The sequence below is a fragment of the Ambystoma mexicanum genome, chromosome 8 (assembly GCF_040938575.1).
Source record: "Ambystoma mexicanum isolate Mex_15411 chromosome 8, UKY_AmexF1_1, whole genome shotgun sequence".
NCBI lineage: Eukaryota > Metazoa > Chordata > Amphibia > Caudata > Ambystomatidae > Ambystoma > Ambystoma mexicanum.
The window spans coordinates 1,517,515,070-1,517,530,706 of NC_090929.1; the positions used below are offsets into that span (position 1 = coordinate 1,517,515,070).

At 46.3% G+C, this 15,637-nt stretch overlaps 1 protein-coding gene across 3 annotated transcripts in view; it reads left to right on the plus strand.

Annotated features, from left to right (window-relative positions):
• The window catches only part of SLK (STE20 like kinase), a 985,407-nt gene that overhangs the window by 214,940 nt on the left and 754,830 nt on the right, over positions 1-15,637 (plus strand). For all 3 annotated transcript variants that reach the window (XM_069611736.1, XM_069611737.1, XM_069611738.1), the window contains exon 3: positions 10,405-10,453. In XM_069611736.1, coding sequence (XP_069467837.1) covers positions 10,405-10,453 — 49 coding nt within the window. The remainder of the gene's footprint in view (positions 1-10,404; positions 10,454-15,637) is intronic.

Consider the following 15,637-nt stretch of genomic DNA (forward strand, 5'->3'; position numbering starts at 1 on the left):
TCTGCACCCTTTTCGGGGACACTATCCGCTGCCCCTGCACATCAACTTTCCTTCCCAGCCGTCTCTGCACCGTCCATGGGAGTTTTCACGCAGGATTTTGCCTGGATTTCTGTGGCCGCCTTCGACTTTGGCATCTTGCATTTCTCTGGTTCTAGAGGCCCTGTTGAGAATGAGCTCCCTTCAATGGGCTCTCAGAACTCAATGGTCCCAGTTCCCAGGAAAGATGTCGGACCTACTTCAGGTTCCATGCAGTGTCGCACAGGATCTTCTGTGGTGAACCTGCGAGGACAACATTCTGAAGGGAGAATCTTTTTGGCAACTATGGCTCGAGCTGACAGTAGTGACGGACACCTCACGGGGTGGGGAGCCCACACCAATGATTTGACAGTCAGCGGTCACATCAATTTTTTGGAGCTGAGGGCAATCTGACTGGAGCTGAAGGCCTTCCTGCCCTCTGTGCTGGGAAAGAATGTCCTGATAATGACGGACAATGCACAACCTCAACAAGAGAGGTGGTGTAGGGTCACTACCACTGTGCAGAGAGGCAGTGCAGCTCTGGTACTGGGCAATTCAAGAAGGAATCTCCTTATCAGCAGTTCACCTAGAGGAGAACACGGCGGCGGACGCTCTGAGCAGATAGTGCACGATCTCCCATGAGTGGGAACTAGCTCAGGAAGTCCTTCAAGAGAACCTCGTCCTTTGGGGAACCCCTCAAGTAGACCTGTTTGCGACCGGTGTCATCCGGAAGTGCGAACTGTACTGCTCCAGGGAATTTTCCCCAAGAGGAGCTCTAGGAGACGTGTTTGTGGTGGACTCAGAGTTTCTGCTCATGTAGGCGTTTCCTCAAGTACCTGTCATTTCTCACGTGATCAAGAGGTTCCGAAAGTTCGGGAAACTCATGATCCTAATTGCCCCGGATTGGGCCAGGGGGACATGGTACCCGGACCTTCTGGACACGTCCATCTGTCCTCCAATGCATCTTCCACAAAGAGAGGACCTTCTCTCCCGAGAGGAGAGTCGAGTTCTCCATCCAGAGGTCAAGACATTCAGCCTTCACGCTTGGTTTCTGAGAGTCTGAGATACAAGGATTGGGACCTCCCGGATGACTTAATGAGGATTTTGCTTTTGGCCAGAAGGCCAGCAACAAAGTCTTTGTACTGTTGCCGTTGGAACACATTCTGCAACTGGTGCAAGGACAAGAATACAGATCCTTTTCTGTGTAAAACACTGGATGTTTTATCCTTTCTACTATCTGTAGCCAATCTGGGGCTCCAGATTTGTACTGTCAATGGCTGTTTGGTGGCGCTGTCCATCTTTAAGCGCATGTCAGAGGAATGTTCATATTTCGAAATAGAATGTCTTGTGTGCACCCTTTGAACCTTTACACTCGGGTCCTATAAGGTTGTTAGCCTTTTAAAACCAGTCTCTTGGTAGCCCTGACTTCAGCCCGTAGAGTGAGTGAGTTGCAGGCACTTTCATCGAAGCCCCCTTACTATCTTTCATAAGGTTAGGGTTGTTCTCAGGGTTAAGCCTTCATGCTTACGCAAGATCATTACTGACTTTCACGTAGGACAGAACATAGTTTTACCTTCTTTCCATTCCCCACCTCATCCTGCCAAGGAGGAGGAGAGATTACACAGGTTGGACCCTCAGTTTTGAGCTTTTATATATCTAGGCTGTCAAAACATTGTATTGATGGTCAGCTTTTCATTGGGTATATGGGCCACAAACTGGGTCAGGCTGTTAAGAAACAGACCTTATCCTGGTGGATCATTCTGTCTATTTCGTAGTGTTATAAACTGGCAGGCAAGGATCCTCCTTGAGGTTTAAGAGCTCATTCCACCAGGGGCATGGCTTATCTACAGCCCTGAAAAGGGGTGAACCGATAAATAGTACTTGTGAGGCAGCAACATGGTCTACAATTCACACGTTCACAAAACATTACTCCCTAGAGTCTTCCCTCGTTCAGGATGGGAGCTTTGGAAGCGCAGTCCTGCATTCGGTTCATGAAAACTATAAGACCTGAAATTCTTACTCCCTCCACCACATACAACACTGCTTTAAGAGTCTATCAAAGGTGGGGAATACATGGGAGGACACAATACATTCAAAGAACAAGTTACTTACCCCTGGTAACGTTATTTCGACTGGATGTTCCTCCCACATATTCCTCATCGCCCTCCCAACCTACCCCACGGTAGAATTTCCCATGCTGTTACAGCTTTCGTTCCTTCTAGGCTGAGTACGGTCATTCCCGTGGCTATGCAGGAGTTTCTACTGTAAGAAAAAAAAGAACTGAAGCCAATGGGGGCTGCACATGCTATATATACCTTGGATTACATCAGCCTCGAGACGGAGGCCCTCGAAGGTCATCGAGTCGACATTGATGCACAGCGCCCTGTACCAAATTTTTGTTTCTGAAGCAACTAAAGCTGGATATCTAATATCAAAGATGAGGAATACGTGGGGAAAACATCCTTTCGAAAGAACGTTACCAGTGGTTAGCAACTTGTTCTTCTCATCTCGCTCTACCGAAACTGCACTTGATGTTTCTAACTCTCTACTCACAGCCCGTCACTCTAAGCTTTCTTCTATTCTTATTCATCTCGATCTATCTGCAGCGTTTGATACTGTGGACCACTCTCTTTGAATCGGTTCTTTCTACTCTAGGTTCTCAGGGTCCGCTCTCAAATGGTTCCGCTCTTATCTTTCGCAACAGACTTATTCTGTCACTTGGGCTGGACACTCTTCTTCCTCGCTCCCTCTTCTTTGTTGTTCCCCAAGCCTCAGTACTTGGCCTTTCCTTTTTTCTCTCTACCGCTCCTCTTATCTCTTCCTTCCATCTTTCCTTTCATCTTTACGCTGATGGACCCTCAGATCTTTCTCCTTTTCTTCCTTTGATTCCGTTTTGCATTCGACTGTTACTGTCTCTTAGCAGTTCAAAACTGGATGGCTTCTCATTTTCTACACCTCAATCCCTCTAAAACAGAGGTTCTGTTCTTTCCCTCCTATCTCTTCCACTCAACCCTGCCTCTCTAGTTTCCTCCATCCACTCTCTCCTTTTCACTTTGAGTGTGCAACCTGGGCGTTATCTTTGATACTTCCCTCTTGTTTTACCCTCCATATTTCCTCTATTGCTCTCTTGTCGGTATGCTCTGTTTAATATTCGCTGTGCTCATGCCTATCTTTTCTTTCTTGCTACTAATCTTCTCTCTTGCCTTTTCCGGTATCGACTATTTATTGCTAGGTCTTCCTGCCTGTCATCTTTCCCCTTAGTTCTATCTACAACTCCTCTGTTAATCTTATTTTTTCTTTACCCCCTCACGCCTCTATTACATCCTCCCTACTTTCAATTTCGCTACTTACTTTTGAATCACGTCTTCTGTATCATTTTTGATCTATTGTCTTCAAATACACCCATGACCTGGCCCCTCCTTAACTTTCATCTCTACTCTAGTTTTATGTTCTCTCACGCCCTTTGCGATCTCAGAATCTTTTTCTCTCGACTGTTCTTAAACCCCCTTGTGCCTTGTCTCGTTTCTGCTCTTTTTCTCTCTTGGCTTGCAAACACTGGAATGCTCTTCCTCTTTCACTTAGTTCCTCCTTATCTCTTTACATTATCCAGACTAATCTTGAACTCTATCTTCTCCAGCATGGGGTCTGGCATGGATTCACATGCTCGTGATTAACGAATACACAGCAGTACACAACTTGAAGGTGTGCTTGGCCCTCCATGTAGCAGCCGTGCCGATGTCTAGCAGGCACACACCAGACAGGAACACCATCGTCGCAGCGACCGCTCTGGTGGAGTGGGCTCTCGGACGGCCCGGCAAGTCGGTTCGCCAACCGATGGCAGTACACGATGCAGCCAGAGCGCCACCTTGGAATGGAAGCCTTGGACAAGGCCTTCACATGGTTCACAGGACCAAAGTTCATAAACAATTGACAAGTCTTCTGAAAACTCTTTGTGCGCATTGTGTAGAATTTCAGGGCATGAGCAACATCCAGCCAATGCAAGGCCCTCTCTGCTGGCGACAAAGGTTTCGGGAAGCAAACGGGCAACACCAAAGGCTTGTTGAGGTTGAATTCCGACAGAACCTTCGGCACGAAAGGGGGGTGCATATGGAGTACCACCATTGATTCATGGAGAGTCTGGTACGGTTGCTTGCAGGATTGGGTCTGGATCTAACCTACATGTCTGGCAGAGGTGATGGCCACAAGGAAAGCAGAGTTCCACAAGAAAAACTTGAGTGGGTCCTGATGCATAGACTCGAAGGGAGCCCCCATGAGCCTCATCAGAACTAGGTTGAGTTCCCACACCGGGGCATGCACGTTCACCGACGTGACGGATCGGAAAAGGCCTTTGAGAAAGTTCTTGATGAGTCTTTGCGACCACAGTGAGGATCTCCCCGGGGATCTGGTGTAGTGAGAGCTAGCCGCCAGATGTAACTTGATGGATGCGCAAGCCAGCCCAGCCTTTGCCAATGACAGCAATTACTTCAAGATCCGTGGAGCCGTGACCCTCAGACGGGTTATCGTTTGTGACCGGCACCACATAGTAAAATGTTTCCACTTATGGCCGTAGCACTTCAAAGTCGACGACGCCCTGACCTTGGCAAGGACCTCCCTGCAGTCTGCTGGCAACTCAACCTCTGGATGCTAAACCTTCAGGTACCACGCCTTCAGGTTCCGCGATACTGGGTCGTGATCAAGGATTGTGCCTCCCTCTCTGGTGAGAAGATCTGGAATTACCGGAAACTTGACTGGTGGTACCGCTGACAGGCTGAGAAGGTCTGGATACCAAATCTGCCTCTGCCACATCGGGGCGATGAGTTTCATCTTGCATTAACACTTTCTGAGTGTGATGACTCGTAGCAGGAGCGGGAACTGAGGGAACACATAGAAAACCAGTCCTTCCCACGGGAAGGATAACACGTCCCTGCACACTTCCCCCCCAAGCTCCTCGGATGGTGGAATCTGCTGGCAAACTTCTGGTATTTAGAGTTTGCCGCTGAAAACAGATCAATCTGGGGACTGCCCCATTCGACAAAACGGCGGTCCACCTGATCCTGACAAAGCTCCCACTCATGGCAGGAGGACTGTTACCTACTGAGGGAGCCTGCAATGGTGGTGTTGACTACCGCCAGGTGACGAGGAACATCCTCAGTGACACAAGTCCTGGGCGCTCATTGGAGAGTGCCAGGGAGCGAGTGCCCCCCTGCTTCCTGATGTAGAACATGGTGGTGGTGTTGTCCATGAAGATCATCCATACCTTACCTTTCAGAGACGGTAGGAACGACTTAAGGGCACAGAACACTGCCTGTAGCTCCAGGATGTTGGTATGCAGGTCCTTCTCCTCCTGTAGCCACAGGCCTCTGGTGTGTACACATCCGGTGTGCGCTCCCCAACCTTTCAGGGAGGCATCTGTGGTGAATGTCTCCTGGTATGGGGGGGGGTTGAAATTCCATGCCTTGGGCGATGTGGGAGTGGACCCCCACCACTATCGCCCATCGTAACTCCTCGTTGAGAGGGATCTTGTCCGGGAAACTTCCGGACACCTGTCTCCAATGGGCATCCAGGAATGCTTGTAGGGTTTGCATCTGCAACCTGTAGAGACGGACGAGGTAGATACAAGACATCATGTCCAGTAACTACTTGATGGCCCGCACCTTGGCCGTCTTCGCCGACAACAGTCATTGCACCTTCCCTTGAATGGCTGCTAGCCTCACCTTCGAGGGAGATGCCAGGTAAGAGACTGTGCGTCTGGCACTGACGAACCATGCGTTCTGCGATGGCTTTAAGCTGGATTTTGGACAGTTGTTGGAGAATCCCAGGTCCGTCAATAGTCACTGTCATCTTCGTGTGTTTGTCGGCCAGCTGCCGCAAACCGGCACGTATCGGCCACGTGTCCAGGTACGTGTACACGTGTATACTCTGTAGACATAGGGGGGCCACCACTGGTGCCAGGGATTTTGTGAACACTCTTGGGGCAGACTTCAAGCCGAATGGTAGGGCCTTGAACTTGTAGTGCTGTTCCTGCATAGACATTTCTGATGTTTCTTGTGAATGGGTACATTGAAATAGGCATCCTCCAACAATGTCAAGAAATCCCCTCTTCCAGTTGCCCGAGCATGTGCTGCAACAGGACCATCCAGAATTTTTGGGACTTTAAGTATTTGTTTAGATGTTGTAAGTCCAGGATGGGTCTCCAGCCCCCTGTCTTCTTTCTGACTAGTAAGTATCTGGTATAGACTCTGGAGCCCCGGAGCAATTGGGGACCTAGCTCTATCGCCCCTTTTCATAGCATGGCTCATACCTCTTCCAAAAGCTGAGGGATGTCCTGCTCCTGGTGAGGTACCGGCAGAATACGAGAATACCTGCGTTGGAACTCCAAGGTGTACCCCTGGGTGAGGGCGTCCTGTACCCATCTGTCGGTGGTGATCTTTCTCCACTCGCTGATGAATCTAGTCAGTCGGCTTCCCACTGGGGTGTAAGAGTGGGGGCCTGGCGTCTTGGCCGGTACAGACTTGCTTGGGTGCTGGCGTCCTGCCCTGCGGGCGACTGCGACACTGTCCTCGATCATAGGCCTGAGAGCAGCCTCTGTAGGCTTCTTGTGCTGAGGACCGGGAAGGCTGTCTGTAAGACATTGAGAAACCTTTTGATGACATGCTCGATTTGCCCCTGGAGGAGCGAAAAGAAGACGGGCGGTGCTGCTAAGGGAACGGGCCGTCTATGTATCCGTCTTGATTGCCTGGAGGGTACTCATCAAATCCTTCCCATACAGATTGCGTCCGTCGTAGAATCTGGTGATGGCTGTGACCACAGGCTCTTGGGTGTGGAGTCAGGCACCCTATACATCTCCAGCCTTTCCCCGCTTGGCTGGAGCCATGCAAGGGTTCTTCATGAGTGAAACCGTTTTTTCTTTGACCGAAGATTCCCAGCTTGACAACGGGGAATATTAATGAGCATGGGAATACATGCCAGACCAATGCTAGAGAACAATAATACAGGTAAGTAACTTAAACCTTCTGTCGTCATTAGCCTCTTTGCTCATTTGTATAATTTTGACTGTATTGTGTTTTGATTCTTTTTATTCAGTGTCTTTGGCGCAAGGCGCTTTATACATTTAATAAAATACATGTGCACCCCTAAGCTCACAATTTCCACGTAGGTGACCAAAAATATGTAGTGATGCAGTTATTGACCCGGGAGCATGTCGAAGCCCATACACCCCCCCCCCCACTTATCTGAGAAGCTGAGAAGAGATGCAAATATAAAGTGAGGAAGGACACAGTTCAAACGGAAACATTTCAAACTAAGTTTTAAAACACTCCTGGAACTGCAGCTGCCATAAAGAATTAGCTTAAATGACAGTGTAGCAACTAAAATTAGATTGCATAGAGCACAAAGAGTGTGGTAACACCAATATAGAGGAGATTGGTTCCAGCATACACAGTTGAGGGACTCGCTACACTAATAGGGCAGATAAAACCATAGGTAGATTAGATGCAGAATACACAGGTAGTCGGTGACTCAACGTATGGCAGCAATGAATCAGAACTAGATTGATGGAAAAGTAAATGTGTCGGCATGGAAATAAACGTGACAAAACGATTGCCATTTTAAACTAGAAAGCACAGCAGAGGATAAGGCTTTGTAAATCGAGGTAGGTGTCGCAGTTGAACATAGGCCATTCAAATAAATAGTTACATTCTGGAAATCTGTAGTGGCTGCATGATGGCTAAAGCGGAAATGAATTTCGGTCTGCAGGAATCAAAAGGGAGGTTTGCACACAGTTACAACGAGCGAAGAGGGACTGATTTCTAGGACGGAAAGTGTTCAACCATTAAATTTAATTGGCTACTATGCATGGCAGGCAGTAGTTGATGCTCAAGTGCCAAATGAGCACTTCATAAACAGTTGTCATCTTTTGGAACTCTGAGAACTTGAGTCTGCCAGTCTTGTTTCCCCTGGCTTTTATATATTCTGAATAAAGTTGGGTTACCCCGCATTTATATACTCCATCCTGTGTCTCCTCTTTTATTGGAGAATACCAGATAGAGGGCTGTTACTTTGTGTGCCCCTAATTACAAATACATTCTGAGAGGTGTTTACTATGGTTAGCATTTTGGGTTGTCTGTACAGTTAGCACAGGGGTAATGTTACAGAAACACCCTTATTGGTACCGAACTTCTAGACCTCCAGATCAACTATGTTAACTTTGCATTTCATGTGTCTAATTCTGATATAATCAACAGAAATATTTTGCCAAAATGAACAAACAGAATGATGGTGGCCTTATTATATATGAAATCTAGGTTACCCCGTCAAAAGTGCATCCTACCTGAAAGAAGTCCTAGTGGAGAAATGTCAACACAACAATGGATTGATCTAAGCTAAACATCAACATAATAACATTTTGAGATTGCTGAATTAAAAGCTCCAGTAGCTTTAGCACCTGATATATGCCATTGAATCTCTTTGGGACCATGTTCTGGATGCCTGGTCAAAAGATTAAAATGCACCAGGACAACACACTACATCTGTTTCCATAGGTCCTGCAGCAACACCAGCTATTCTCTCTTCACTCCCCTGGAATGTTTCAGGAGTTAATCTAAGTGAGCCAAAGTCTACATCAAATCTTGAAGTATGTCTGTATCCATACAATGCTGGTTACATCTATAGTGATCGCCCACCTATTTCAGGGCCCTACAAAGTGGTCAATCAACTAACAAACACTTTGTTGTTAAAGATTAAATGAGATCCCCAGAACTGGCCCAGGTAAACCTATATGTAGCTTGACTTTATTAGCAAAGATATTAGGACGAGTGTTGGTCTCTCAAATTGAATTATTTCTAAAGACATAAAATACCTTGGATCTGAAACCATGCTATTTCAGGCAGGAACATAGCACTGAAGCAAACCTGCTGTCAGTCATGGCTGCTGTAAAACTGGGATGACACGTCACCTCTCCACCAGCGTTAAACTATTTGTGCACAGCTTTGGATACGGTGCCCTGTGCTTTACTTCTACAACGGCTTTGTGGTTCATATCTTAGGTTTAGTTCTGAAATGCATTGCACCGTTACTGAGTAATAGAACTGCAGAGGTCTCTCTGCCCCCTTTTCATTCGAATTTGTTGGCTAATAAAATGTGGAGTCCCAGAGGGATCATCTTTGTCAACAATGTTTAATATCTGCATCCACTTGGTCAGGTCTTTCATTAGAAGCTTGTGTTTGGCTTTACCACTGTGTGAACGACGTGAAACTGCTATTAAAATTACCCTGAGTGCAAGCCTAATCCCAAACCTTCTGATCCTGTGTGCCAATAATCAATGGATGCATGCAAACCTGGAATTTATCCATGAAAATTGGAAATCCTGATAGTGGAAACCATACCACAACTCGTGTCAATCCAATGTTTTGCCACTGGAACTGCACAGCTGCCGCCACAAGCACAGGAGCTTTTGCAACTTGGGTGTATTGATTGACATGATCTTACCCCCCAGTAAGTGGCTTCAGTGATGCATTCATGTTTTTGCATTCAAAAGGGACTCTGAATTGTATCTTTTGTTATCTAGATCAGGAAAATTAAACATCTTCAGTGGTAGCACTGGTGCCATTTAGAGTAAACTATTCTAATAGCCTAAATATGGGACTTGCACTTAACCTGCCAACAGCTACAGCATCTCCAAAGTGCAGGTGCTAGACAGTTCAATGTAGAGAACACATCACCCTTGCCCTTAATAAATTAGCTTTCCAGTAGCCTCTAAAGTCCGGTTTGTCACTTGGCATTTTGTTTTACGATTTTTACGGTAGTGGACCACAATTTGTGAACATGCAAACCTTTCTTCCATGGTGTCCTGTGATCTGCCGGGACTTTACTGACGTGGACCAGGGCTTTAAAAAGACTAGGTTTGGAGTGAAAGACTTAAGCTTTTTCTCAGTCACTCCCCTTTGACCACAGAAACCTTGTACGATTTGTGTGCTGTTTCAAGCCCAAAATCCACTTGTTCATGGCATCATTTTCCTATACCTCTTCTGTTTCATTACTGGATATCCTGAGTCATTAAGGGGCCACATTGTATGCTCCAACACAAATAACATAATATAGCAAACCCGTGCTATGTTATTGATGCTGGTAGCTGTATTAGGTGTTTTAGTAGTTGCCTTTGCTGAAATCTGTAAGCTATTCTCAGATTTGTTGGGCAAGGGTTCTATTTTTCAGTCTTTTTATTGGAGTATGTTGAGAAGTTGAGGGAGTAGAGCATTTTAGTTTATCTGACAGTTTAAAATTAAAGAAAGGCTTTTGTAAAAGCTGAGATTGATATGCAGTATATAAAGAAAAAAATAAAACTTGTTAAGAGTAATGTGTGAATGTATTTTTTATTGGCATTTCCAAATAGATCCTGATTGAATTCTGTGCGGGAGGAGCAGTGGATGCGGTAATGTTGGGTATGTATTAGTTCATATCCTGATTGCAGTAACCGCCTTTAAAAAAGCTTGACTACGGTTTGTCCTTTAAGCTACCAAAGTACGACTGACTATGCCCAATCTTTAAATGATACTGCAAAAATGTGGCTAATTCCAATCTGTTTATTTTACTGCAATAATTTGGCCAAGTCCAGCCTTTCCATTATGCTGGAAAATTCAGACCATGTCCAATCTGTCAATTATTTGCAGAATTACAAACCGTGTTCTTCATACCAGGCGAAAAGAAACCTATGCTTGATTCATTTGTAGGATCTCACTTTGGTAAAAATTCCCTGCTCTACTTAAGAATATTTTCTTCCAGCTTTCCTCTGAAATGCAATGGCTCCACCTTTCTTAAAAAGCTGAACTATATGCATGGTAATAGATAACAAATGCACACTAGTCCGATTTCTGAGACACTTAAACCCAGTTTATTTCAATCAAAGAAGCAAAAGACGGCCTTCCCTGCAGGTGCTGGATGAGCTAAAAAATATTTTTGCATAAGAACATTGGCATAAAGCGTTGAGAAGAAACAATGTTGTTTATTGAAGTCGTGTTGTTTGACATCAAGTTACATTCCCAGCACCTGTTTATAAAGAAGTCCTTAAAATCTCATAGAATATTAGTTAAAATCCAGTAATGCTTTCAGTTTAAATAACTTGATAAGTGTCAAATCAGTGCTAAAACAAGCATTTACAAAGCCACCAGGTTTGACTGGTTTTAAGTTTGGGTGTCTGGTGTAGTGTATAAATGGATGTGCTGATGGAGGTTGAGTGGATATGTGTTAAGGATGTGTGTGCCATGTTTGTATTTATGGTTCTGATTTAATTGAATTTTATTTGTATGTATGTGTTTAAGAAAAAGTGGCACCTGGCTTTTCCCTGATTGTTCCAGGTTCTACAAGATATATATGTCGAATGGATTGTGTCCTCCCACGTATTCCTCATCTTAGATATATACTTACCATCAGCTTTGCTGCTTCGGAAAATGTTTCTCTCTCTCCACCAGAGGGCGCTCCACTCGAGGCGACGGCGTCTATGTCCCTCGCGGCATCCGTCGAGTGTCGACGTCATCCGTAGTATAAATGCCTCGAGCGCGCCCGTTGGCCTCAGTTCTGTTTTTCAGTTAGCTTCGCTTCGGATCGAAATAAAACGGCGCGTCAGTTTTAAGCGATTATGTCGTCTTCCTCGAACCCATCTACTCCGAAAACGGGGTTTAAGAAGTGTCTAAGGTGCGGCAGAAAAATGGCGCTGACCGACCCTCACCGTAACTGCCTCTGGTGTCTCGGGTCTGAACATCGGATCATTGACTGCGGTTCGTGCCAATCCATGACCCACAAGGCCTTGAAAGAAAGACGAGGTAAACTGGCGGTGGGGGAGGAATTCTCGAAGTTTTCTTCGAGAGGGAAGAAAGACTCGGCTGAGTTTTCGGCAAAACACCATAAAAAATCACGATCGAGGAAGTCCTCTTCTTCTTCGTCCAAAAAGGCGAAAAAGAGACGACCCCGATCTTCTTCTTCCCCGACTTCGGAGGAAGTTATTACTTGTCCAACTAAACACGACTCCCCTAAAAAGTGGGAAGCATTTACAGAGTCTATGATGAACATTTTTGAGAACGCGTCCCAGACCCCCCAAAGATGTCTGTTGAAGGTCATGCCTCTAGTCACAAAAGTGACAGAGGAAGGTCTAGAACTAAGAAGTCCGACAAGAAATTGTCGAGGGTGTCTTCTAGGGACTCTTCCCAGACACCTAAAAAGAGAGACTCTACGAATAAGACTTTCGACGTTGATAAGTCATTAAAGACTTCGACGAAAACATCTTAGCCTCTGTCGAAGGCTGTCGAGTATAAAGGGTCGACGACCCAACAGAAAAGTCACGTCGAATATTTTATCGACTACCTCGAAGATTTCTTCGACGCCATTTGTTGTGCCTTCGAAAACATCGAAGAATACCTCGACAACATCAAAGGTAACAGCCACGACTTCGACGCTTCTGTCCTGGTCGACACCAGGGTTGAAACATATTCCTGAAAAAATATTTCACCCTGAAAACAGAGATGATTTTTTCCATACTATGTCATCTGTATATGGAGGAATGTCATCAGAAAATGAAGAATATGAAGAACAAGATGAACCTGAGGTTACATCAGCAGGGGTAAAATATGGGACGAGATGTTCCAGAGGAATTGATAAATCCTCAATCAAAAATGCAGGATTTGTATGAATGTTTACAGTCTGCAAGTGGAATAGACACATCTCCTGAATATGAATTTGAGAGACCAGATCCAGCAGAACATGCTGATCTGGGTTACAGAAAACTCATGAATAGAGTAACAGAGTTTATGGGGTGGGGTAATAATGCACCTGTATACCAGGATGATGACATGACAGACATTTTGTCAGGAGGTCCTCAACCAGACCCCATACTTCCTTTTCATATTGCCCTGCAAAGGAGAGTAAATGCTGCTTGGGAAAGACCGGAATCTAGTCCAGCAGTAAATAAAAAATATGTGGCAAAATACAGACCTTGTAACTCTGACCCAGAGTATTTGAGTAAACATCCTTCTCCTGAGAGTCTGGTAGTTCAGGCACCCACATCAACAATAAATGCTGCATACCCACTATTCCCCCTGATACGGATGACAAGAAAATAGATACTTGGTCGAAAAAGATCTTTACATCAGGGAGCATGGCTCTGAAGTCTACCAATGTATCTTGTACATTAGCTAGATTTAATTATACTCTGTGGGACTGCATGTCAGCGGCAGCTCAACACATCCCGGAAGGAGAGGAACGTGATGGTTTCCTATCCATAATTAAGGATGGTAAGGAGGCTTCGGGAGAATGCCTTCAAGCAGGTTTGGACACTGCTGACAGTATCAGCAGGTCCATGGCGTCTAGCACAGTGCTACGCAGATTTGCGTGGCTAAGGAAGTCAGGTTTTGCACCAGATGTTCAATCTAGACTCCTTAACATGCCATTTGATGGCTCGAGGTTGTTTGGCAGCAAGGCGGATGAAAGTTTGGAGAAGCTGCAGACCTCCAAGGCAGCGGCAAAGTCACTTAGTGCCGCTATACGACAACCTCAGCAACGCCCCTACACAGGCTCATCTTCCTGGAGGGGTCGTCCCTTTCGTTTTTACTCCTCATTTGGGAGAGGAAGGGGAACTGGCCAATCAAAGGGGGCAAAGAAAATTTCCTCGGGGGTGAGGAAGAGGCGCTAGATCTGCCCCAGCAGCAGCATCTGTCCCTTCACCCGCTGCTGGAGCTGCCGCAAAACCACTCTGAGGTTTTGACTCACAAGACCCCAGTGGGAGGCAGGATCTCAGAGCATCTGAAAGAATGGCGGGGCATTACTTCAGATGTTTGGGCACTGGAAACAGTATCCCAAGGTTACTGCCTTCCTTTTCTAAAGAAACCTCAGAATCACCCACCGGAATACAACTCTACCAAAAATCCAGACCCGCTCCTGTTGCAGGAAGTTTTAACCCTGCTACAGAAAGGTGCAATAGAACATGTCCCTGTAGTGGAGAGGAACAAGGGTTGGTATTCCCCATATTTCCTCATTCCAAAGAAGGACGAAGGACGGAGGACTGAGACCCATCTTGGACTTGAGAAACTTGAAGAAGTTCCTCAGGAAGGACAAGTTCAAGATGGTCACTCTTTCTCAGATCCTTCAGGCTCTCCAACTTCAAGACTGGTTGGTATCATTGGACCTTCAGGATGCTTACTTTCATGTGCCAATCCATCTCAAGCACAGAAAGTACCTGAGATTTCCGATTGGCAACTCTCACTATCAGTTTCGAGTTCTGCCTTTCGGGTTGACCTCCGCCCCAAGAGTTTTCACCAAGTTGATGGCGGTAGCGGCAGCGAGTCTCAGAAGAGGGGGGATTCATGTCTACCCCTATTTGGACGATTGGATGATCAGGGCACGTTCTCCAGGATCATCTATTCAAGACTTGCCACTTCCTTAACAAACTAGGGTTTTCTCTGAATTTAAAAAAGTCAAACATGATACCATCACAGAAGCTCCAGTTTATAGGAACAGTCTTGGATACCCGTTCGGGCAAAGCCTCGCCTCCCGAAGATAGAGCTCACCACATTCTGCAGATGGTGACAAAATTCCAGAATGCCCAGTATCTACCGGCCTTCGATTTTCTCAGGTTGCTCGGCCTCATGGCATCCTGCATTTTTCCGGTGCCAGAGGCCAGATTGAGGATGAGATCCCTTCAATGGGCCCTCAGGACTCAATGGTCCCAATTTTCAGGGGAAATGACAGATCTCTTACAAGTTCCAACCAGAGTAGCTCAGGACCTACAATGGTGGGTTTGCAAAGAACACATCCTCAAAGGACAATCTTTTTGGCAGCCATGGCCGGAGATCACTGTAGTGACGGACACCTCACTCACGGGGTGGGGAGCCCACACCAACGATCTGACAATCAGCGGTCGTTGGTCTCCATCGGAGTCCACACTACACATCAACCTTTTGGAGCTGAGGGCGATCAGACTAGCGCTGAAGGCCTTCCCGCCCTCTGTACGGGGAAAGAATGTCCTGATCATGACGGACAACACAGTGGCCATGTACTACCTCAACAAGAGAGGAGGAGTAGGGTCACTGCCACTGTGCAGAGAGGCAATGCAGCTCTGGTTCTGGGCAATACAAGAAGGGATCTCTCTATCTACCATTCAACTAGCAGGAGAGCGAAACACAGCAGCGGACGCTCTGAGCAGGCAGAGCACAGTCTCTCACGAGTTTGCGACCATTGTCAACAGGAAGTTAGAACTGTACTGCTCAAGGGAATTTCCCCCGAGAGGAGCTCTAGGAGACGCATTTCAGAGTGGGAATTTCCTCTTCTATATGCGTTCCCTCCAGTCCCTGTGATCCCTCAGGTAATCAGGAGGTTGAGAAAGTTCAGGAAAACCATGATCCTAATTGCCCCGGATTGGGCCAGGAGAACGTGGTACCCAGACCTTCTCGACATGTCCATCTGCCCTCCAATACGTCTTCCAAAAAGAGAGGATCTTCTCTCGCAAGAGGGAGGTTACGTTTTCCATCCAGAGGTCAACATACTCAACCTTCACGCATGGCTTCTGAGAGGTTGAGATACAAGGATTGGGACCTTCCGGATGATATGGAGGTGTTGCTTTCGGCCAGAAGGCCAGCAAC